Genomic DNA, 25,850 nt, shown 5'->3' on the forward strand with positions numbered 1-25,850 from the left:
TATATATGCATAGTCATTTGTATTATAATTCCTAGGATTAAAAATAATGCAAAGAATATTTCAATCTTTAAGGAGCAATTACTCAAGCCCTTTGAAAAACAGCTTGGGAAATACTCAAAATTTTAATGAGTAGAAACAGCCTAAGCTGTAAGAAGTTTATCTTTGGCTCATCCACACATATTCTCTCATGTTTAAATTCCTAGAAAGGCAGACATACAAAACGGATTGACAAGGTTTCTGCAGAGCCCACAATTTAATTCATCTTTCTCCAGCAGACATCTCGTGCCAGTAGCATTTTGCTGCTGATCCTTGGGAAACTGCAGCAGCTATCACACAATGTTATTAACTTGGAAACTGTTGGAAGCCTGGACATTCACAGTATTATTACATCTCTACAGTCACATGGGAAATCTATGCTCTCAATAAAATAAAAAGCTCTTGAAAAAGTATTAATTTCTAGAGATTGAATAAGCAATAATAAAACTACAACATAAAGGAAAGTCTGTAAGTCACAAGCTTACACAATGTGTTAGATGTGTGCTGCAGTGTCTTGTTCAGTGGTAACAAGTATGACTCTCTGCAACAGCTTTTTCTATTTTATTGAGAGTCTTGTGATCCTTACGCCCTTCCTCTGAAAGGCATAGGAATACATCATAATCCAAGCGCTAATTTTTACAAGATGAAGTTTGAAAGGCTGCAATCCAAATGCACCCTAAAGAAGCGTGTGTGGGGAGAGAAGGGGTGGGGGGAGGACACAATTGCTCCCTCTCCTTGATTTTTAGAGGCCCATTCTTAACATTTGGCACGAATTAAAAGTATTCTCAGGAAGCTGTAACCTGAGGCCAGAGGAATTCCGTTTCAGGTATTACTTCTTTCATCACCTCTGCAGGCCCACGTCAGCGCTTACAGCAGTCTATTACACCTACCTACCAAAAAATCATTTTTTAACCAGCTCCCTGGAACTCCACGTTGTCTCCAATAAAAGTAAAGACTTATTTTTTGAGTCTTGTCATTTAAGGAGCAAGCACAGGTCCTTGCTAGTTATCAAGCTATCCTCTCCTTACTCCCTGTGTTTTGCCCTAGCATTGCCACAGTGCAGTTTCCCATTCCCAAGCAACCCAGCTGTTTCACATCTTCGCACTGAAATTGTCTGGTCACAGCGACTTTTGCACTAGAAGGACACAATTATCTACACCGGCAGTTCCCAAATTGGGGTTTCCAAAGCCACAGTAAGAGCTATGCAGCACCAGACTGCTTTAAGGTTTCAACCACAAGCCTGAGACAAATTGAGGATTAAGGTAGTTGCCTGCAGTCCAAAAAGTTTGGGAGCAGAGTAGCTCAAAAAAAATGAGCTCATCCTTCTTTTGCATTAATCTCTCCACCCCCCTGCTTGACAGCCACAGCTGCAAAGCAAAATCACAGTCCGCTCCAATCCCTTCAGCTGCCCCAGCGATGGATGGGATACAGCTCACCCATAAAACACTGCAAACGTAGCAACTAACTACAGAAGCTGGCTGTAGCAGCTGTGACAGAAATAGCTACCAATTGGTCCTGTCCTGCCGCAGAGCTGTGCCAGACACCCTCATACCGTGCCAGGCATTAGTCCAAGGCGTGCTGGGTAGAGTCACCGCACACCTTCACCTCCTCAGGCAGTCGGATGCCTTTGCGCAGGCTGCTGGAAACATCACACCACAGCTACATGGGTAAAAACAAACTTTGTCATCAGCAGCTCCTAACTCACTAGGGAAAAGCCAGTCCCGTCTCAGTGTAACCTTCCTCCCAGCCCTGCGCCGCAGCTGTCACCGACCCTGTGGGCAACCAGGTGCACCTCTGCTCGACTGCCATCCCTGCTGCCGGCTGCCTGCTAGCTGTGCTTTTCTACAAAGCTAGGAGCGAAAGCTGGTTGGCCAGCTGATACACRTCTGCAGTTTTCGTATTCCTCCTGCTCCTTCCTGGACTCAAAACTTAATCTGTCTTTAATGGACAGATGTTCAGAGAGGAAATTTAAGGTTCTCAGCAGCCAGCAGGTTCATTGCACGGTCAAGGTTGCATAATAATTTATATTATTTTCATTCAACTTTCTAAAAAAACCTTATCCAAAAAAAAAAAAAAAAAAGGAAATTTGTTTTTGGCAAGCTTGAATGAAAAGTTTCCTTACAAATAGGCTAGGAGAACCATGAAAAATGTCATTATTTTCCCCCCACATATGTTATTAGCAGCTCTCTGACTGAAGTCATTCAGTGAACTGAAGCAGGCTTTGGTGCAGTACTCTTATTTCTCGAGTAGCAGTTGTAGCATTTCAGTGAACTCTGACTCGGACATAATAATGCTGCTTGCTTGAAATTGCACCCGGTGGACCCAAGACAGTCTCTAATCTCTGGCTGAGTTGGGAAGGTTGCAGCAAGGCTGGACCATGCTGGAAAAAGTCACAGCTAATCCATCCTCTTCACACTGGAAAGGGAAGAATGGACAAACTTGCAGGATCACTCTCATTCATTACTTTGGAGCGAGAGTTATTCAAGCCAAAAACTTCCATACAGCTTTTTCCTTGAAAGAGGTTAAGAAAGTGTTTCTCCCTGGTGGACCTCAGAGCTCAGAGAAGAGGTTTCAGTGGTACCTAGCTAGTTACATATTAAACAGGAAAAAAGCTGTTTTGTCTTCTCTTTCAGGCATCACAAAAATGACATTTAAAAAAAGGGCACAATTAAACAAGCACTCAGCTGTCAGGATATGCCAATACTGAAGCTTTGCACTTGACCTCCACTTTGCAGTCTTCACCTTTGGGAATGAGCATTACGATGCTATTTACATAATTACAGTATTTCCCCGATACACCTAAATGTATGTTTTTCTTCATGCTCCATCAAGATGCGTCTAAATTAGATAGTGAAGTAAAGGTCATGTCAAGGATATATCTAGATTCCTCAATAGAAGGGGAAGGAAAAAAAAGAATCAGAATTTTGGGGGATGGAGGGGATTAATTCTCACTATCACATTTTCCTTTTTAAAAAAATACAAAATGAAAATGAAAACAACTAGTCTCTTAAATTATAGACAATAATTGGAAGAAAACCACATTTATTTAACTTCCAGTGGCACTTTGAAAGTGGATACTTTGTATCCTTTTCAAGGTCTCTTACAAAAGTAGTGCATCTCAAGGTTGCTTTCCATCTGCCCAGGGTATTACTAAGAAGTAATCCAACAAGCAGGATTTTTTCGCTAATGCTACTAGCTTACAAAACACTTCCAGTTTTCAGCAAGTCTGCAACCAAGGACCAGGGTGGGAATGGCTGGTGTGGATGGTGAGGCATTCTGACAGCATTGCTGCTTAATGTTTAACTCCAGCATCAAGTGGCAAAGGCAGGAAAAAATCAAACCGAGAAAGAAAGAGGGAAGTGCGTGCGCACGCGCACACGCAGAAGGGAGTGGAAAACCAGCCTAGTCAAAGCAACAGCAGGATTTCTGCTCACACTTCAAACTGAGAACAGGCAAAGCCTTTCATTTCTGGTTCTTGAAAGCCAATCGCCCCAGTCTGTGTGGAGAAGCGCTCTACAAAGAACAGACAATTCTTTGAATTCAGTCACTTTCAGAAGAGCTACCCTCCATCCACCTCCCTGAACATTTTTACATTCTCAGTCTTTTATTCATTAGTATTATTACTACACACACTTTTCTTTTTATATGACAAACCCAAACACTCGCTTTTGAGCCTGAGGTTCACTATCTGTACTTGTTTTAGGTGACTTCCCATCCTCTTCTTCCTCTCCTCAAGCTGTCTGACATTTGAGATGTTGCTTGAACCACATCTCTTGAGAAGTMAGGGTATTCAGCATCTTTTCTTGTGTTTCTTAAAACGTGCATAACTCCTGGCTTTCTATTGCTCATTTTAAYCTGATGAAAGCTCCCTAAGTTTTTACCCAGGGCATGTTTTAGTAGTTTTGGGGTTAGCATCACAGAAAATATTTAGGAACCCATATAATTTGGAGAGCATCCAGAGAGACTTCAAGGAACCTCCGAAAAACCTGGGCAAACCCCTGAATGTCCATATGAAACTGGAGCTTGACTTGCTTAGGCTCTCTGGTGCGTTGTATTGCAACAGCTGCAACATGCGCCTTTCGGCTCCTAAATACCACAAGGGCCAGTTTCGCAACCACCATCAACATGAAAGAAATAGTAATGGGAGGGTTAAATCTCAAAGCATGCCCAGCACAAACTCCAGATACCCCAAACTTGTAACAGAGTATTTGTACTATTACAGAAAAACATAATCAGAAGAGAAAAGGTACAAACCAGATTTTTAAAAGCTTGCTAGCATATTTCAGTATGGACCAGTTCTGTGCAAACTACTTCTGCCAATGCAGCTAGTCTTTGCTAACTGCAATCTTCTCTAAATAAATAAATAAATAAAATAAAATAAAATGTACCAGCACCCATGTGAGAAAAGTTCTCCATATCTCAAGTCAGACTAAAGAGGGATGCCTTATCTCTGCTTAATTTCAGCCCAGCATTGAAAACTCTGGCCTTCAAGCGATAAAAAAGTCATCGCTTTAACCAAAATTGATCCCATCATACAAGAAAAAGAAATTCTCCCTGAACTTCAATATGCTACTGAAAGTTAAAAAAGAAAGTAGCAAGAATATTTTCTGCAAGATCTATTACTTCATGCTGGTATTTCTTGCAGAAGATAGAATTAGTTTCATGCTGTCTTGCAGTATGATCAAGGGCAACGTAAGGATGATAATTAAGGGAATTCTATTGCTAGCTGTCACAAGTGATAACTATGATGCATAATTAAACAAGTGACACCTAGACTGCCTGGAGGAAACAATTATTTAGTGCTTTCATTAGGACAGATTCATTTCTCTTTCATTTTTTCATTACATTATTATTTTCATTACATTATTATTCACAAACCCACTGAAAAAAATCAACGGCTTTACTGAAGCTCCTGCCACGGCAGCTGTCTAGAAACTGCCTGGTAGGGTGAGAAGCGTGAGCCACCGGCAGAAGGCCCACCTTGGGAGTACAGCAGGATCTGCATCTCCAGGAGAACGCAGGTGAAAACCTGGACGAGGTTCTCCAGTCCCAGCAGCTCAAAGACCTCCCGCAGCGGGTAGTCAGACAGCGGGAGCTCGTTGGGACCAGGCCTCTGGCAAATGATGGGCTCATAAACCCCGTAAAACTTCAGCGACCTGCCCGGGGGCGGCAGGGGCACCTCGTACAGAATGTTGTGGATGTAGCTCTCCAGGGGCAGAGGTGGCGGCTGCTGGGAGGTAACTGCCTTGTAGAGCTGGATCAGGAACTTCTTGCAGGCTTGCATAAAGGGCAGAGGAGTGATGAGGCATATGCATTTGGATACATATAGCGTGTCTCTGCTAATGTCATAGGAGTTGTACCGCTGGAGCTTGGCGAGGGAAGTGGCGTCTCCCTCGTCGATGCTGCTAGCGAGAGAGTCCATGCTGCACGAGGACGAGGCACACACACTGCTGTACTGCTCRGCATTGTGCATCTGATAGAGCGTTTGCATGGCTGTGCAGATTTGCTTGCTTGTGACCTCCTCGTAGAAAGTGAGCACAAATCCATACGTACGAGAGCCGTCTTCTCGGGTGATGATGAATGAGTGGAGCTGCGGGTCTCTGTTATCCGCCTGCGTTCTGAAGGACAGCCCTTTGGGCATGCACAGCTAAGGGAAGAGGAGAAGAAAGAGATTAAAATTGTTGCTAAGATAATTTTTTGTCATTACTTTTGCTTTACAGATGCATTCTTTTCCCTCTGCAACATAACACTGTTAATCACAGTCCCCCCAAAAATAAGCCCAAGAACGAACAGCTTAGAACTGGTGCTACTTTAAAGAAGAGAGTGTCATGACCATGAAAACATCCTCCGAAAATCACCCATCTGATAAGTCACTGTGAACTTACCTTCATTGCTTTGTAAAATTGTTTTCACTGTCAAATAGGCTCTGTCTCATTTATTTAAGCATCATATAAAAATATTCAGCTTTTTTTCCTCAGCAGCATATATTGTGCTCACTGTACTCTAAACTCAGTGTGTCAAGGGAGCATCTTATACCACTAAATTCAAATTATGCGCAATTCTTGAAATGAAATTGCTCAATCATCCCTAATTTTCTTAAAAGAAAGTAAAACAACTGACAGGCAGCTATTACCTTTACTTTCTTTTATTAAGTGTTATAAAATAGCTTAGATCAGCAGCAAAAAGAATAGAAAAAATAATCTACGTAAGCCTAGTTTTTGATTTACCAGTCAGCAAAATATTTTGCAGTAATTCTATTACACTGAAGCATTTCTCTGAAACATACCCCTAGGGATAACTTGAGGCATTTTTCCAGATAGTCCTCAGGAAGTCTATCAGCTGTCTAATAAAAAATAACTAATATCCAGCAAAACATGTTTGGATGTGTGTCAGCATGAAACTCATCATATTCTGACCAAATCAGTATGTCTATAAGCCAAGCATTAAAACTTCCAACTGAAGCAAAGGAAAGGGAGGGAAAAAAAAGGAAAAAAAGAGAGAAAGGGACTTCCAAGAGTTCCTGCTGTTCCAAAAGGTGAGCACTAGGAGCCAACTTTGTGGTGTTACCTTCAGAGCTTTGTAAAATTATTTTCATTACCAAATAGGCTCTGTCTCATTTATTTAAACATCATACCAAAACATGCAGCTTTTGTGGTCCAGACTCTACAATTCACAACACACTAGTAAGCCCCTAAGTTATCTAAGCTGACTCTTACCTGTTGCTCTAAAAGTTAATGGATAGGGCAATAAGGCCTGTAGTTGGTAGAAGGATTTAATTCAATTGACAGGCTTTGCTGACATAAGCCATGAAATTGTAGCTTGAGCCATTTTTGAACAGCAGCCACATTTTCACTCAAAAGGTTTATAGTTTTTATTATTGAGGCATTAGCAGCAATGTCATGGTTAAGGCTGTGTTGAAATTGTCCAACAAAGCAGAAATAGAAAATCCTTGTTTCACACTTTATTTAAATTTATTCTGTACAGTAAGTGTCTCTCCACCTCATTTTTGGCAGACTTATTAAATAAAAGTTTATTTCTAGAATGCAAGCTTTTGATAGTGCCTTATCAAATCTGATCAGTCTGAAATCATAGGTTTTAACTGCAACACTATCAGTCAGAGATTATATTTTCTTCGTTTTACAGACAAATACCTGGATAAGCAAATTATATGCACTGGAATAATCAAGAGCAAATAAGCATCAAGGAAATTCAGACCAACTGAGACAATTTCAGAAGGCTGTATTAGACAGATCTCCTCCAAGCCTTAAAAGTTATTCCCTCCTCCTTTGTATACTCATTCCACACACATACACAAGAACACCCATCTATTAACTTTCAGCCACAGCCTAGCATATGCAGAATTTCAACATTTTAAGTTTCTGCCAAGCTTGACAAAGAGACTGCCATTGTTATCAGACCTAGAACAGGACAAAGGAAAGGCAGAGAGAGAAACAAGACAGGACAGCACTGAGGAAGGGGAGAATGACCAAGAGTCACTTAAGCAGCAAGCTTCATACAGAGACTGAAAGGAAAGGGCCAATGCTCATTTTCAAGCCACACAGAAAGCTTCAACCATGCAGTAGACTTAATGCATAAAAACTTTCATCTTAGTGTCTGGAACATCAATCACTTTCCACCTCATCTGTGCTTGCTACGTACATCCCAGGAGAGCGTTGGAGAAAAGCAGCTTGGGATGCGCTAGTGGGATTGAAAGCTTTGCGCGCTGCTAAAGCTAGCTGACAAGCTAGCTAGTGAGAAGAGAGTCAGTCATCTTTATTGCATCTCTGTAGAAACAGACAAAACAATCCAAGATGACTGGACAAAGGACACGGTCTTGTTTTTCACAGCACTTATCCACAGGAATATTTAAGCATCTCTATCAGCAGGAAAAAGTGGGATTAAATTCTACTTGAAGCTAGGCCCATAAATAACAAGGGTTTGTCAAAGCAAAAGCAGCTGCACAAAGCAAGACAAGAAGATACAGACTGCTCAGCACCCTGTTTCTAGAAGCGAAGAGCAGAAGATGCCCCTTCCCTCAGTGCAGAAGCAGGGCCACCATTGGTTTCAGATGTTCCTCAAAGGTTCCCTCTGGATCACAGCATCACCAGGTTCCCCTAATCTCCATTAGATCCTCTACTTCCCATTTTAATCCATGTGTATTTTTCAAGTTTGAAACATGCTACATCAGCAAATTCCACATCTAAACTGTGCCTTGGGTGAGAGGGTGGAGAGAGATACTTCAGTTCATATTAAAACCTGCTCTTCCAAAATGACACTGGGTATCTTTTAATTCTTTTATTTGGGTACATGATTTTTTTGAACTCTGAACAATACTGCCTCGGACTCCAGAAATATATGCAAATATTTATGTACCTTGCTGAACTAGAGGACTAAAATAGGAGTTATTTCTTAAAAATTTCACTTTCCTCTGTAACGAGAGCCTCAGTTTGGTTTATCACATGGCTGCCACAGAATGGCTGCAGAAAATAGCATGTGACATTTGGCAGGGATAATCACAGAAAGCAGTGAGAAAAAAAATAAGTATTTCTTTATAAAATAGAACTCTATACTACTTTGAAAGGGAGATAAAACATGACTGGTAGGCAGAGTGATTTCTCAGGACTTCAGGGGTATTTTTTTTAAGTGATAGAACGGCTTCAAAAGGCAATTGAAATTCCTCAGGCATCTAGAAAAGCCAGAATTCTCACAAGTTAACCTTCAAGGATTTATGCATTTTCTTCTCTGAGGAAAACTGCTTCTGGAAAACTCACATAAAACATGCAGGCAGAACTAATACAGCAAGGAGAGATCTGAAAGGCCAATAATTGCCTCAAAGGATTCTGTGGGTATTCTGTGGGAGGTGGGTATTACTTTAAATGATGCTTTGGATCAAAACAATAAAAAAAGTTTTCCAAAAGATAATTTAAAAGACTATTAAGCGCTGCCGCTGTTAGTAAATGCCTTTTTTTCCCAGACACATTGCAAATGAAAGATGTGCTCTTCAGCTATATGATTTCATCTGAATGCAGTTCAGCCCAATTATTTTGTTTTAATAGGTCTCCTGTTGGTTTTCAGTATTCCATTCTTGTATGATAATATGATCACACTTCATGAATACTAGACATTTTCAAAGGTAATGTGAGGTACAACTAATGCAGCAATTCTAGCTATTACTGCTTGCTGCCGTATTCCTGCCACCCACCCTCACTCGCTTCTCCTCTTCTCAGCATCACCAATGCAGAAAAAAAAACTAACTGTCTCACCACTAACTAGGTAGCTGAGTTATTACCACCTTAGCTGTGTCTATCAAGCATCGTTCCAATTCCTTCGTGCCTTCTGTATATCCAAAGTAACATGGAGACCTACTCCAATATCGCACCATTTCTACCAGTGCACATTTGGAAGCAGAGCGTGCAAAATCTCCAACCATCAGCGGGCAGGGGGACTAATACTGGCATCAGGGGCATCTCTGCCTTTCTAGGCATGACTGCAATACCACGGTATCAACTCCCAGTGTCACTGCTACTACTAGCTTGTGTTTTCATGCTAAATTTTTGGCACAATTTGGCACACACACCAAAAAAAAAAAAAAAAAGAAAACTGAGATCTTATTTGGAGATTTCTAGACCTTCACAATTGCAGAGAACAGTTTGAAAACATGAACTAAATGTAATTCGGACTGTATTTACAATAGCTATTTTACTGTGGTAGCGGTGGCAGCTTGGCCCAAAGCAACCACTCCTTAGCTCCTCATCTCTCCAGAAGGGTGAGGGCCAGGGGATTATCTGGAATTAATATTTCCACAAATGCTCAGGCTAGTTCTATTCTGAAATAGCTAATATTTAATCCTACTCTCCTCAGATGTGACAAGTCTAAACTAGACTGGGGAGAAGGGGTTCCCTAAAAGTCCAATTTTGAGTTAGATCCAATGCACAGTTTCTAAAACAGCTGGCATTGGTAACACTGCTTTAATGTTATTATTACATCTACTTACTTCTAAAACATAATGACAGATGCAGGATGGCATAATTATAAAACAAAGCATTTTCTGTACTGGGAAGCTTATCTCATACGACAGTAATTGGTTGTTCTTGTCAGCATATGTTCTTAACAAGGACTTTGGTGATTTTTGCAAACATCCTTGAATATCAGCTCTTTGGGAAAATTTCCAGTGGATCCTTGGTCTTTTAATTCTTCCTGCAAACATATAAAACACCAGAAATTCTGTTCTCTCCTATTGCCCTATTCATGGGACTTTAGCCACACAAACAAACTCATCTCAAACTTTGCTGACAGGAAAGAGATGTACAGAAAATGCATGCATTGGTGCAGAGGTGCCATTAAAAATGAGCACCTCACAAAAGCTGTAGTTTCGGCAAGTTCCAGCTTTTGAGCAAAGATCCCCCTCTCCCTTTATATATGTAGCATCAAGAGCTTTGGTCCTCAGAAATTTCTCATGGATATTAGTGTCTTAAAAATTTCTCAGTAAATCTCCTTTAAACCTGCTGATGTGTATGTGAGGTGACTACTCCTCCTTCTCACCCAGCCGCTGGGACTTGTTTCATCACACACTAGATTTAATTAGAGCTAATGAGAGAAGTACAGTATMTAACCTTTGTTTTGCCCCTAAGTATTTCTGTATATTTACGATACCTCTTCCTCCGTGGCGTTTCAGTTGGCATGCTTAGCGGGTGCATTTAGTCCCAACAGAATTAAACCACCGAGCACGGAGGTAAACAACCCAGGAACCGTTTCAGAGCGGAAGCTGCCGGGAAACAGCTCGATAGCAGGACTTCTCCACCTACCATGTTGACGGCATCCTGATCGAAGGGGTTCCACTCTATGTTCTGCGGATAATGAGCCAAAACTTTGGACTTGAAAGTTCTTCTCAAGGGGCTCTGGTCGAAGTTCTCTCCTGCAACAAAGGAAGAAGTGGTGACTTGCCGCAGCAGCRAGGCTGCAGCGGGAGCTGGCCTGCACAGTTTTGTTTCACTAGCGAACGGCTACGCGAAATCCCAAGGGCCTTTTTACTACCAACGCTTGTACTGCTTTCAAAAGAGAAATGTCAAAGATGCACATTCAGTCAAATCTTTCCCTCCTTCCCACAAAAATCTTACCACAGTTGCAACATAACTTCCAACTTAGTATTTACCGCATGGAAATTTTTTGGTAAGAGAAAAATTAATGTGCGAGTTTATGGGAAAAGACCCTGGAGTCATCTGAATCTCCATTTTTCCCTACAGTTTGAATACMCAGAGATAGCTTGACCTTAAATACTGAATGAGCACTTTCCCTTAAGTGCCCAAGAAATTGTCTGATGGTCATAAAAGGTATGAGCACTTCTCAGCTATTACAAATTATTCAAGGCTTCACTATAAATGTTTTTTATATCGCAAGTCCTGCATTAAACATGTATTTCTTCCATGTCAAATTTCAAGGACAGACTTTTGCCACACATAGAGATTCCAGAAAGTGCAAAGAGGAAGACTGAAATAAGACTTCAAGCAGAAAAGCATCTAGTTATCAGCGCACAAATAATGTATTTCAAGGTGATATTGTTAGCAGAGTTTCCACCGTTGAAAAGTCTACAGTATGCAACATAGTAATCAAAATAAGAAAGTCTTAAAATCTATTAATTACACTACCATATACTACAATTTTTTCCAGCACTGATTCCTGATCAAGGTATTAGTTTACTAATTTTGGGCTTCTTACTTTAAAGACCACAAGTGGGTCTTGAACTATCATCTGCTGTTCTGTTCCCTTCTCACCTGGGAGACAAGAATGGGATGAAAACCTTAAGTTCAAACTGTTAAATGTTTTCAACAAAACTTACTTGGCACTGAAAGGCTTGCTTTGAGACTTCCCAGTGTTACTTAGATACTTAAAGAAAAAAAATTAAAAAGCCATGAAATAGAATTTGATCTCTTTTCTTTAAAATAGAAATATTTTGATTTCTCTTTATACCTAAAAATAGACCAAGATTTCAATTTTTTTTTAATGGAAGGTTATTTTGGATGAAAAAAATTCAACTATTTGGCAAGCTCTAAAGGCAACCCACCATTCTTGCAAGAAAAATAAAAACTATGAGTTTACTAATGTCCCTCTGCCCTTCTCTGAAGGCAAAGTGGACTGTGGAAATGTAATCTGTGCTTGCTGAATTGCATGTCACAATCCAACATTTGCACAGCTAATAGCCTCCTAAATGATGCTGCAAAATCAGTAGCTCAGGAGTTACCCGACGCTTTCTGAGGCCCCAACCATTTGGCACATGCCCTTTGCTCCTTGAGGAGCACAGTCTACACAGTCATTTGGCTCACCGTGAGCTAATATACATTTTTTTTATACAGGAAAGCTATGAATCAGCATTACTCTAAGGAAATAACTGCACAAACGGCTTCTTAAAGCAATGCTTCTCAGTCCTTGCCTTGCAGAGCTAAGATCTGCAGCCTACCACAGGGTAACAAAGAAAAACACAGTTGAAATGCCCAACTCCTGGCAAAGCTTTGGGAACTGTTTACTATATGAGATACTGCGCTATAAAGTTCCTCACTACAGGGATTTTTATTTTTTTTTCAGATTGAGGGGGAAAAAGGACACGTACCAGAATAATAAATGCATAGAAACTCTTTAAAATGCTGTCAGTTTAGAGAGCCAGGTCAGCATCTCCAGAGGTGGATTCTCTTCCCCGCCTCTAAAAAAGGCAGGCGTCTTCCCTGACCCTGCTTATAGGGCCACTGCCATAAAAGCGGTATCAGTACAACAGGAACGGGTGGAGGAACAAGAGGCAAAGTTCAGGAATTTCTTGCATCGACCTCACCGCCAACACCAGCCACCCGCTTGGCCGGGAAGAGGAAGCGGGGGCTTACGCCATCACTCCCTCCTGCGAGCCCACGTGTCAGCAGCGGGAAGYTCCTCGAGGTCTGCGAGTCAGCTCTGATGGCGCTGCACTTCCCGTGCTGTGAAAGCCGCTGTGCCCGCCGGCCACCCTCGGGAGCCAGGCAGAGGGACGCTCCCCCAACACCAAACACGTTTGAAGAACAAGTTTGAAACCTTTTCCTTCCAAAGATGTATTTGTGATTTTAAGGATACAGGTGCTTTTATGCAATAGCTCATTTTTAAACACACTATTTAGACACRTGCTCATTTTTACTATACACATGATCAATCAGTCATCCACCTAATATTTTTGCTGCATTATTTTTTTCTAGCACTGTGTATGTTTTGTTTAATTTTGGTGGATATTTGGGGGGGGGGGGGGGAAGGGGAAAACAAATAAGCTTTTACAAGGATATTTTGTACCTGAGAGGAAAAAGTCCAAGGTGATGCAATGCTACAGGCATATTTCCTGGGGCAGGAACAAATGCAAATGTTAAAATGTGAGGAGCACTGGCAAGGGAATCCAGCCTGCTTCTGCTCAAGGCAACCCAAAAATCCAGCAAAAGCATACACATCGTAGAAACGTCAATGAAAACTGAAGGTATCAGTTAAACTGGATCAAACTAAAAGACATCTCATGGTTTAGCTGATTAGCTCACCACATTTTTCCACTTGGACAAGAGCTGGCACTAGCTTCCATGGCAGTCTAGAGTACAAGATGAAGATCCTTTTCATGCTCTCTTACTAAGTTGACTGAAGTACACAAAAACAGGGAATATTACTTTGTTACAGAACATAGCAGTAGAAAACAACTCTTATTTTTGTCTAGAAGTTCTTTGTTGAGGTATCAAGTTCTACAAGATAAAAATCTCAACAAGCAAAGCCAGCAGAAATGCTCCCTCCAGGTAGGCACTTAAACATACTTGGCAACATTCTTAATTCTTAGCATTAAACAGTAATTAATGTGCTTGCATAATCAAGTAGGCAGGCATGAGGTTATTTCTTAATTGGATCTTCAACCCTCTTCATATACCTTTGCCATACCTGCCTGTGAATTAGCAGAAACGCAGATATTTGATGGTAAATATATTTGGTTGCTTTTACTGCAACTTCAAAGAATATCTAGAAGACTTCCATAAGTTCTCCATAGCTAACAGAATGCGACTGCTGGAGTCCAAYTTTCTGTAAGGGTTTGCCTTTCCATGACTGAAAAACGTCATTGCAGTAACCTGATTGAAGCTAACTGGGCAGCTTGTGAGGTTTAGCGACACTAACACCACTACAGCTCACAGGTCCAGCCCTTCACAGACTCTTCAGGGGGCAATTTTCCTATCTGCATTACACAGGTGTTGTAAAAACACCTTTTACTTGATAAATAGGCCATAGACATGATAGTCAACAACTGAATCGATTAATCATCTAGTAAATAGGAGTCCTAGCAGCAATACATATTAAGGATGTCATTTACTCTTTCTAGCACTTGTGCTCACTTGCAGGCCCCAAAGAGATCAATGTGTTAAAAATTTTTAGCAAAAAACAAAGTTTTATGCAGCTGTATCTCTCTGTTTAGAAGTGAGTCATGCAATTAAGAAACAGATACATTTTTCTGATAAAAGACTCAATTCCAAAATCACTTTTCCCAGCTCTTTCTCTAAAAGAGATATTGTGGAAACAGTATAGGAACCAGAGTTAAATCCTATACTGGTATGCAAGATTGGACAAGGGGAAAAAAAATATATGTATATATATCTCAATATCAATGCTTCCTTAAGACAGCTGCATTTCTCAAGTGATTCACTTCCACTTAACTGCAGTCTTGTCATGCATTTGTATTTTGCTCAAACAGTGCAGTCCACCTATTCAGCACTGGGCTACCMCCGTCAAATGAAGATCATGTTGTCATCCCCTTACTCTTAAGAAAATGAAGAACAGAATTGCTGCAACTTCCCCTTTGCAGAAATCAGGCTTGTGGTTTCTCCCATCAGAATTTCAGCTGACAATTGTCTGGGTTTTTGTGGAAAGGTACTTGRGGGGGAAAGGGGGAAAATCCAGAAAAAATACATTTAGCTAAGTTTGCCACTTTGCCACAGTCTGACTTTGCCATTTCTTTGGGCCAAGGCACTGGCATTTACATGTCATTCAAAAGACAGACTATAAGACATCAATTCAGTCTGACAGTTTACCCCTCATTATCAGAAGTAAAGGCAGAGGGAATCTGTTCCCAAAGCCTTATTAAGTTAAAGAAACTTCACACCTCCAGGCAGCAGGCTTTGCATCTCCTCCACTACAGTGAGTTAACTGACGCTTTTCATGTGGAAGACTTAGGGAGAGCAGCATGAACTGAGCACTTTTGACTGAAAGCCATGATTTTTCAAGACAGGCTTGAAAGCATGTGGGAGGGGAAAAAAGCAAAAGCATACAAGTTGCAAAGATAGGCCAGAAGAAGCTGCTTTACTTGCACGGCCTTTTCAGCTCCCTGCTCACACAGACATCCCAGCACTGCTGCTGCTTCCCCAGCCACTGCCAAAGGAAGTAACAACTGTGACACTCTGTCCATCTAGCAGAACCACTAACCTGCAATTTTTTTTTTTTTAATCTAGCAGTAACTGAAAAGCTTCCTACTGCTATAATGTTTAAGGCTGCATATGACATTTCTTTATCACTATCAGARCTGTCTTCGTCCCAACAACGCTGCTTTGCTAGAAGCAATGGCATATAGAGGTACTCATTTGAGAGGTTTTATCTGACAGTAATTAACTACTGAGATACCCTAGCACCTGCGCCTGAGCACAAGATTTCCAAAGCACCTTGTATCCAAGGCCTGCAAAGCAGTCCACAGGTAAGAGAAATGAGCATATGCCTCTCTTTACTTGAAGGTGCTTGAGACTTGTGCATGGTGTTTTCCATTTCCCTTGAGCACTCCTTGCTCAGATGAAAACTGACCCAGAGTCAAGCAGGAGAAAAAAAAAGAAAAGAAGAAAAAAGAAAAATAAAACAGGTCAGATGTGGAAGCATGGAGGACAGGGAAAGCCTCTCYGAGTTTCCAGCAGGAGAAAGAGGCTGCTGCCACCTTGCTGGGGGCTCACACCAGCAGCATGCTGTCAGCAAGGGGAGCCCGGCCACTCTCCCTTTGGGCCGGGGGAGGTCTGCTGTGGGCTGCCCCACGCACAGAGCTGGCAGGGTTTGGGCAGCCCTCCTGCAACACCAACCCCARGAGGAGGGCCCATGGCTGTAGCATCTGGTGGGGAACGATTTCTCTAAGCTTCGAGCTCAACCATAAGCTTCAGTTGCCTTTGATGAGGTCTCTCACTGGGAACCTTGGGGTGCAGAACAAGCTCAACCATCACCGTGCTGCACCGGCACCACAAAAGGCAGCCAGGCACCACCGTGCTCTGGCTCGCAAGAGCCCACAGATCTGTTAAAGCGCAGCAAGAACTGCTGGTGCTGCTGTGCTCCTGTGGTACCTTTAACATGCCAGCTTGAGCATGCCCGAGATGCGGAAATGGCACACTCGGGACACTTCTGATACAGCAAAACACGAGTCCACAGCAACGCTGTAAGCGCAGGACTTGTGCGAGCAGGGGAGAGGCGAGGATGAGAGGAACACCCTGCCTGTTGTAGGTCCTCTTAGCRCTCTCCCACGGGGCAAAACAGTTTCAACTTGGCTTATTCCATCCAACGGGAGTTTTACACTAACTCCACATGCCATCCTGGGGCAGAGAGCAGACCCCCTTCGCAAGGAGCCCCGTACTCTTCCTTTTGGACAGTCTCAATTTGCGGTGGAGGTGAAGAGGGAGAAAGGAAGAGTAACTGTTGCATAGGGCCAGATGCTATCTTGCATTTAAGCAGTCCTCTGACACCAAAGCAGCACTGCCAGGCTCCAGAAGCACATTGGGACTGCTCATAAAAACAGGCAGATCAATCCTGGAAGGCTTCTTCATAGGAAGTAGGTGGCCCACTTACTAACCCCACCAGACACAGCTGTACCTTCCACTTCTGTTTCCAAATCAGACTTAGTATTACATCACCAGAAATACCTGAATGATTTTTTTTTTTGAYTGGCGTCATCTCCTTTTCCCTAATAACCACCCTCCACCAATTCAACAGACAAAACATCTAGCATAATCTTGAACAACTAGGAAAAAACAAGGCACATTTGCCAATAAGCCATGCTAATCAGGAAAAAAMTTAGGGTTTCAATCAGCTTTTGGACATGATTAATAATTTGTATGCTACTACAAATACTTGTACAGTCATTTAGATGTCAGAGATGTCTAAAAAGCATTGTTTATGAAACAAATCTGGCTTTAAGAAATCTGGCTTTTCCAAAGACAGCACTAACAATGTCCTAGTAAAGTGACAACATGGAGTTCATATGATCCAGGAAAGTAAGTGGCACAAATAACTTACCTTTGCAGAGTCTCTGCAGGGTTTGCATTTTATTACTACAGTGTTGTTTTTTTGTTTTTTTGCGGGGTTTTTTTGTTTTTTTTTTTAAAAAGCCACACACACACACAAACACACACACACAAAAAAAAATACAGTTTTCTCAACAAATGATCATAGGACAAAAGAGAAGAGCCAAGAAACCACACTGGAGTGAATCAATCAGTCATTAGTTTGGAAGGACAGAGCACTGCACCCCCCCCACAAGGCTGCTCTGGAAAGCCAGGCATGGTAAGCTTTTAAGAGGTTGTGCAATTTAGATAAGAAACAATACAAAGATATAACAGAAGGCAACCTGCATGTCAGGGTGAAATGTCATCATTTAGCCAAACTACCAGAAAACACCACAACTGCCACTGCAAGGAGATGAGAGACTCGGCACGTGACACCCAGATCCACACTGACAAGCAGCTGGAAGAGAGCCCCACAGCAAGCAAAACCTTCTTGGCAAACATGAGGAAAGGCATCCATACTGGAAGTGTACTTTACATTATCAACCCTCAGCACTGGTGGCTGTGAGCTGCTGAGTCACATGTGACAAATAACATTTATTTCGCTCATATTTTAGGCAAACAGTGAATTTTGATTGAATCTAYTATACACTTTTAAGTGTTTGCTTGCTAACTCGCAAAACAGAATTAGCAAAGCACATTAAAAATGAAGCAAGTATCAAATGTGAATTGAATCCATATTTTAAAATATTAATGGCCAGAGAACAGCACTACGAATACAGACAGTAACATCATATTTGATGCATGATACCCATTCATGTAAACAGCCTATCTCGTGAGGTAAGCTGCGGCTCAGAAGTAAATTAGAAGTTTAATTTTGAATAGACTTCTTTAACTTTCAGAATACTAAAAAATATCACCAAGTATTTTTTAAAATAGTGGAAAATAYGTCAGATTTAAGTTTCATTTCAGTTGGATACTACATCCTATGTAATGATACTTTTAAACAACTTGCATCTTCCCTTAAAGGCACTCATTTTTAAAGGGCAATTTAATTCCTATTTTAAAGCAAATGTTGAAATAATGGATGGTAGATCAAGCAAAACTGTGCTAATTTCATTTCAAAGGAGAAAGAACTCTCAAAACTAGAAAATAAACATCTTTTCTATTTTGGGTAAAAGCTAACATTACTTGGGAAAGGCAGCTAGAGTTGTGAGACTGTCAGTCATGATTGTTTTCATGTGAGTGATCATATTTTAAAGTTTAGAAATTCTAAGATTTAGGCAGGCATATTTTATTTATCACAGCTTCAGAGGCACATGAAAATATGTACTAAATAGGCAAAGGCATCCTTTCCCCACACCCTCTGGCCCAGGGAATGTGAACTATCTGTAGCCCCTTACAAGTTCTGGAACATCGACAGGAATGCTTGTGCCACAGAAATAAAAATATCTTTTATTCCTTTAGAGGAACCTACYGGGAACATGAATATGCACAGTACTGTACATCACGGCAACAGTTTCTTTGATAGCTATTTCYAATTAAAAATGTTCAGCACATCCAGCCATGGTGTTCCACTGCCAACTGCACTTTGTGAAGCTTCCTGGGTATYGGCATGACCCCGCAGCAGTGGCGAGCAGTATACAACGTGGAAGTGAGAAAACACCACGGGAACAGGAAAAATAATGCTTGGCTGGAGGGCACCTAAGCTGCTCCTTGCCGGGTTCACGGGCTCATGACTCTGAGTAGTGCAGAAACAGGGCTCTCCTGCTTTTCCTCTGTGCTTCAACATTACATGGAGGGACCAGTGGGTCACGAGTCAGTATTCAAGGACGTTAATTCAAAGGCAGTATTTCCTACCACGTGTTCCCATAATCTTACAGTGGAGGAGGGAAGTGGTATGAAGGGGAGGACAGGGACAAGGCAGACAAAACAGTTTTCCTTCCAAAATTTTAAGACTGGAGTTTATTCAGCAGGAAACCTTGGTCTGTAAGACGGTTGAGTTTTTTTGTGGGGGAGATTTGGGAGTGGAGGAGGGGACAGGACCGAGGGGGTGGGCAGGGTTTAAACTATCTAGTGAAACTCTTGCATTTCAATGTTTAAAAGATTTGATGGATCAGATTTAAGCAGGAATTCATAGTGGGTTGTGTGCCCTATCAATATGTCTGTGCTGTTTTGCTTCTTATTTGTGTGTATGGAGACCTCACTAATGTTGTTATTTGTATCCAAAATTTAAAACATGCTTCCTTTAGGTTTCAGGAACCGAGTCTGAATGAGTCTCTAGCAGGAACTGGTGGAGATGAACCTTCTAGTATCACCTCTRTCTACAAATCTACCTAAATAAGCCTAGGTGGAATAAGTATCCTCTAATATAACCTCATGCAAGATGTCTTTTGGCTTTATCAAGCACACACAAGATCCAGCATATCATATATCCATCAATATATCCGGCACTGCTAGAGGCATTTCTTTGGACGGGAAACACATCTGCCAAGAGAGCTTCAGGGAGAAGAATAAAATTTACCAGATTTTGATTCAAACTAAGTAAAAGAATGAAAAGGTGCAGTTTTTAAATCTGATCCTTAATTTGATTCAAGGGAAATTGGAGGATGAAAAAGAGAGAGACACAGAGGGTCTGGTGATTGTCTTGTCCTGAACACCCCTGTTTACCTGTGGCTTTGTTTGTAGCTTCTGAGCTCTTGCCATGGAGATCTGCTTCTAGCCATTTGTACAAGACTACATAACATAACAGAGATAAAAAAAAAAAAAAGCAAGTATGAACAAAATGAAAAGATACACAAATGTACTGGGGGAGGGGAAAAATGTGAAACAAACACATTCCCCTTTGAAACATCTCTTCCCCCCCTATTGGCAACAGGTAAATTCATGGGATAAATAAAAACTTCAGTGACTCTATTAGTATAAAGCMAAAGACATTGACAGACACTGTGGAAATACCTGTCAAAATTAGTAACAAGATTAAATTCTAAGTACTTCAAACAGCATGCTGCCACAAAGTTTCCCTATTGCAAAAGACAGCTTGGTTCATGTTTAAGCCATTCCAGAGCCTGTGAAACTCAGAGAAAAAAAATATTTAACTGATGTCAAACTAAAACTAGGAGGCTTTCTTTAGTATAATACTGTTAGCCATGTTGCTACACTTTCAATACTGTATTAGTTGCCATTTTCAGGACTTTTTAAAGTTACSTAATAGTTACATTCATCATTTCTGTCTCTTAATAGGGTGTTTTTAGGCAAAGACTCAAATAGATAAGCTCTATGTTTATAACTCAGATGAACAGTCTTCCCATAACAGCTACCCCAGCTCCTGCAGAAAAACAAAAGTGTTTTCAAAGACACCACAGGTCAAAAAAGAAGTCGTCCCAGTCTTATGCTACATAAAGGCATTACAGTCATCCCTGAGTTAAGTTTATTTTACAAACCTGAAGCATATATTAAAGCTGCAATATCATAGACCTTTCTGGTGATTCAGTTTCTAGGTATAAATTCACAGCAGGTTTCCACTACTACCCTTCTATTTGAGCTGTTATAATCAAGGCACCAGTTTGGAGGACCCAGAGAACTCTGTCAAGCACATATTTTCTGGAAAAGTAGCCCTCTGCAGAAGGCACAGAGAAATACTTTCAATAACTATTTTTAGATTAGAATTTGTGCTTTGGGATAATAATTTTCTTGTTCCTTTAGGAGAGACATGAAAACAACTCATATTCAAATCTGCAGGACRATGGTTTTCTACTCCAGGTGTCAAGCTATTCCATTTCATTTTTTGAGTTGTTTGAATTTAAAAGTTGCATAAATATTAATGCAAAGGGAACAAAACAAGCAATCGTCTACAGCTGTTGTGGGAACAGATTGCCAGAGCATTTGTTTAGACTCTCAGTCCAAAAGAATACAAAAAGCTTATCTAACTTTTGACACAGAGTCAYGTCTCAGTTTTGGCCACAATCAGGACTCCCAATCCTTCTGGGTAAAAGCTGTTAGCCAAAGCTGGTAACCGCTCTTGTTAACCACCAAATAACCACAGTGCCTTTACAAGCCTCTCTGACACACTGTCAGCACAGCTCTCCCCAAAAGTCCTTTTCGAAATTGTCATTCAAAGGGAATTAAGGCACTGAGCTTCCCCACACCTAGCCACCACCTCTGCACTACGAGCAAGCAGTGAACAGCAGAGATTTAACAGCTCGGGAACAGAGTCTGGCTGGGACAGTCAGACATGCCAGGCAGGCTCTTTGGTTTTGCTACCCGCTCCAGTATTTTGGCTGTTTATAACAATCACACAGCTAAGTAGCCACAGAAGTTATGGAAATCCCTGCACAAGAAGTCAAATGGCAGATGCTCACTAACAACAGAGGCGAAGTGCAGAGCTACAAACATGACTGTCCAGTCTAGTCCTTTACACATAGACACTGTAGGGAAACGCAATAGCTATTGCCACAAAATAATTGCACTCAGAAAAGGCTTAATATTTCTATAATCCTTTTTAAAAGGAGATTTGRTCATGTAAAAGAGTTACTGCATAAGTCTAAGTAAAGAGAAAAGGCAAAAAACTAACATGAGTGACTTAGTTTGCCCATCATCCCTTCCTTCTGACCTTGATTAAAATACCAACTATCTGCCTACAGAGTAACATTATACAGTACCAACGCTGTCAGCTTCTTAAAATAGCTACGCTCCCAGACGCCAACAGATCAACAAAGACATCCCGCTACATGAGAAAACAAGCATGAATTACACACTTCGCTTTGTTTAAAACTGCATCATAATCTGGTCATTCTCATATTAAAAAGTCATGGCTTAAGTTATGGGGGTTTCAGGGTTGCTTTTTTTTTGGAGGGGGGGGGGATGTTACTAAACAGGTAGAGAGGCACAGCAGTCACACCTTGGAGTCTGACCCAAAGGCTTGAATTGATTAGCAGAAAACTGTGAAGCAGATGTAAAACTGAACCTATACTTATAAATATAGGGAAGAAAGTTATCTATTTCTCAGGCCTTTGTTTTCTCTAGAAACAAAGACGCATGGAATTCACTCATGACTTTCATGTTGCCAACCTGGTTTTCCAAGCAYGCACTCCTGAGCCACCGATTTGCATTATATGGAGAGCATGTCCCAAAGATCTTTGGTCTGTCCTGTTTATATATAAAGTAAGGGCAATGTTTATTTCCTTATTGCACTTTTATATGCAAAACTGGTGTTCATTTTGGATACGTGTTATAGAATGAATAAGCATTTGCACCARTCTAGAAAACAATCTGAGCAATAATTTGAAATTAATTTAATTTAAGCTTCATTATTTTTAAAYTGCCTGTTAACCTTTTGGTTAGAGAACTTACATAGTAAGCGTGTAATGTATGTGACCATATGAAACCGAAGGGTTTCACATCCACCTCTCAGTTCCCAGAATAACATTAATGATGGTACTCACATGAATGAAAAATGTGTCCTGAGCTCTGAAAATTTAACCTAYCCTAAGTCCCTTTTAACTCATATACACATTGATCTAAGCAAGGACAAGCTAAAACTTGAGACTCCTCCCTGGCTCCGAAGCCAATAGCCTAAATGCCTGTGTTAAATCTGGCTCCATTAGTTTCGCATTCTTTATCACATAACAGACCACATCTTCAAGGAGAAGGCTTCTCAGATTAGCCTGTTGCCTACAAAGCAGGAAATATGAGTTTGCATCTTCCATGCATGGTGAGGACAGGACTGGATCCAAGCCTCAACTTCAAGAAATGCACTAATGGCTAGGCTGCTAAGGAAAGCCCAGCTTCACCTTTTCTTCCACCAGCTGCATTAAAAAAAAGGYGCAATCCAAGCCGATGGCAGCAGTAGTCCTAATCCTGCGGGCACCAGGCGTGCTCTGAGTAGACCTCCCAAAGCAAGTCCTGGGGGGGTTTTAGGYGCCCATTTGGCACCAGAAATCAACCTGCCCTGTCAGAAACAAGTCTGGGGCAGGAAAGGAGAAGACCTGGAGGCTCATATGGAAGTCTCCCACGGAGGTCAGGTTTCGCTTGCCGAGCAAGGGTGGTCACCATTGCAGGGTGYGTGTGCCACCTCCACCAGTGGCACCACGTAAGGTGCCAGCCCAGCTCCGTAAGCGAAGGGAGGCCAAAGCCTCTCCTGCGAGAGGAGCTGGGCTTGGGAGTCAACAGAGGCACCTGCCTGCAGGCTCAGGCTGACCTGCTAAGGAAGAAAGGGTGTTTTAGAGGCCACCACATCTGCCACCAAGTTTAGGAGGCTTCATGCTCAGTGTAACAGCCATTTCCCCTCCTAGTTTCACAAGTTTAACCCCCTCCATGGATTGAATACAGAATGAAGTACCCAACTCAAACTCCTCCGATGTTTGCTCTTTCTACTCATTTACAAGGGCAGGATCAAGTTCAAACATAACAGATTTCTGTGTTAAAACACAATGACATTCTCAGATTGGTTGTGAAAACACACACACACACACACACACAGAGCAGTTTTATATATATGTGTGTATATATATGTATATAAAAAGCTTAAAACAGATTTTGTCCTCTGTTCCACCAGGGCACAGGTAACAAAAGCTGTCTCACAAGCTGCTTTATTACAGTTGGTATTTTTGGAGATGACAACAGGAAAAAAAAGARAAGAAAAAAGAAAAGAAAAATCTTGTCATCCTAAAATCCCCATGCCATTACTGGTTAGATTTGTGTGCAAAAATGTGGGAAGAGAAGGGGAACTTTTCWGTAAATTTTGCTTTGGGGCTTTTTTAGTACAAGAACAACAAGTTTTTTTTAGTTGCAGTATGTTCAGATATGTTTTAAGTTGGGCTGTATTCAGACAGATTTTTTTAAGCCACTTCACTCTACACATCACACACCAATATTTGACCCCCCTTACTCATCARGAGGGCAAGTTTCAGGTGTTTTGTTGCTTGAAGTTAAGAGCAGTTTCCAAAAGTTGTGTTGATACAACAGCAGAGCGTGAATAACTTCACTGGTAACACCTTCTACCACTGTATTTTAGCAGGGCTGGCAAATCAGTACAAGAAGAGAAAGAAGCTTAATTTGTCCTGGATCTTTTCCAATGCTAATCAACGTTGACATAAACAGAGCACAGAGATGCCCATCCTACAGCTCAAGTAGTCAGATATGCCTGATTTTAGATTTTGCTTTTGGGGGGGCTTGCTTTTGTACCTGTCACACAAGCTTGAGGCCTTAGCACTGTTACGTTGGACAACACATATTTCTGTTTTAAAGAAAGTCCTTGTTTTCTGATGTAATTTGTGTCTCGAGCTGTCACTTGATGTTCTGAGCCACAAAAAGGATCCAAAAGACTTTTTTTTTTTTTTTAATTGGCCACTTTGAACCCAGCCTGCAAAATGCTGTCTTTTACATACATTAGCACTCTCCAGATATACAGACTGTAGTGATGAGAGGGAAGCTATCCCCAGTTTCTGGGGGGGGGGGGGGAACGACACGACACGACTTTTTGCTTCAGATGGCAAAAGCCCCAGTCCACCAGTGGCCCTCCCACCTGGGGCAGCGATGGCCTCGCCACCCTCCCTGCACAGCCTGCCCACGTCCGAGCCCTTCGGACACCTGATCCCATCAGTGGGGTGAGAGGCGGATTTAGAGAGGGTGGACGCAGAATTAGCTCCGTGCTGTACCGAGTCACGCTTTTTCATACCCTTTTGGAGAAGATTACAGCAAGGCAACRCTTGCCTGTCAAAGGCTGCACCTGCTAAGCATTACGAAAGCTTTGTTATATACGTTTTTGATGGGTCCGGCAGAGAAAGAACTTCGCATCTTGCAATCAAGAAAGCTCCTTCGTTGGCATGAAATAGAAACATGCCCTTGTGGGGCACAAACAGACATTGTYCAAGGGTTATTGAGAAACTGCCGTTCAAGCCTCTGCCAATAAATGATTGTCCTTGTGTCAGTCTCCAAGAGCCGGTCTTCTGCCAGTTCTCAATAACTGTGTCTTTTTAGAAAAAGAAAAGCCAAAAAACTTTYCATATCCTGAGAAGTCACAAGTGCCCGCAGGCCAGGCTCTGAGTTACGGCAAGTGGAGAGGGCAGCGAGGACTGCGGCCCACGCAGCTGCCATGCCGCTAGGTCAGAACCACCCAAGAAACCATTTTGGTTTGGAGGATGCTCTCAGATGCTTGAACCCAACTGGACTACAGTATTTGGAGAAAAAAATCTCTCTGTAAAAGCTTCTCATGTGGGCAGAATTGCTACTCAAAGAACAAAAGATTTATACAACATGCTGGATGAGACATTTCCTCTTAGCTCTTGAAAAAACAGCAATGGAGTTTTGACAATTAAAAACATTAAAACAATATGTTAGGAGGAACAAGTATCATTACATCGAAAGRAAGACCAGTTCTTCTAACTCTTCAGTTCAAATGCCTCTTCTGCCACCAGCATCTCTGCAGTAACCTCYGTGTACTGGTCAAAACCACTCGCATTAAGAAACTACTTGAAGATCAGGCTGCTGCCAGTGAATTTGCACAAGGGGCCATTGAAAAGTTATGAGCACACAGTA

General features: G+C 41.6%; 1 protein-coding gene across 1 annotated transcript in view; it reads right to left on the reverse strand.

Annotated features, from left to right (window-relative positions):
* The window catches only part of DENND5B (DENN domain containing 5B), a 119,361-nt gene that overhangs the window by 50,358 nt on the left and 43,153 nt on the right, over nt 1-25,850 (reverse strand). The window contains exons 2-3 of the mRNA XM_026070455.1: nt 10,842-10,951; nt 5,017-5,683 (exon numbers count right to left, since the gene is read on the reverse strand). Coding sequence (XP_025926240.1) covers nt 5,017-5,683; nt 10,842-10,951 — 777 coding nt within the window. The remainder of the gene's footprint in view (nt 1-5,016; nt 5,684-10,841; nt 10,952-25,850) is intronic.

Source organism: Apteryx rowi, unplaced genomic scaffold (assembly GCF_003343035.1).
Source record: "Apteryx rowi isolate R43461 unplaced genomic scaffold, aptRow1 scaffold_31, whole genome shotgun sequence".
Lineage (NCBI taxonomy): Eukaryota > Metazoa > Chordata > Aves > Apterygiformes > Apterygidae > Apteryx > Apteryx rowi.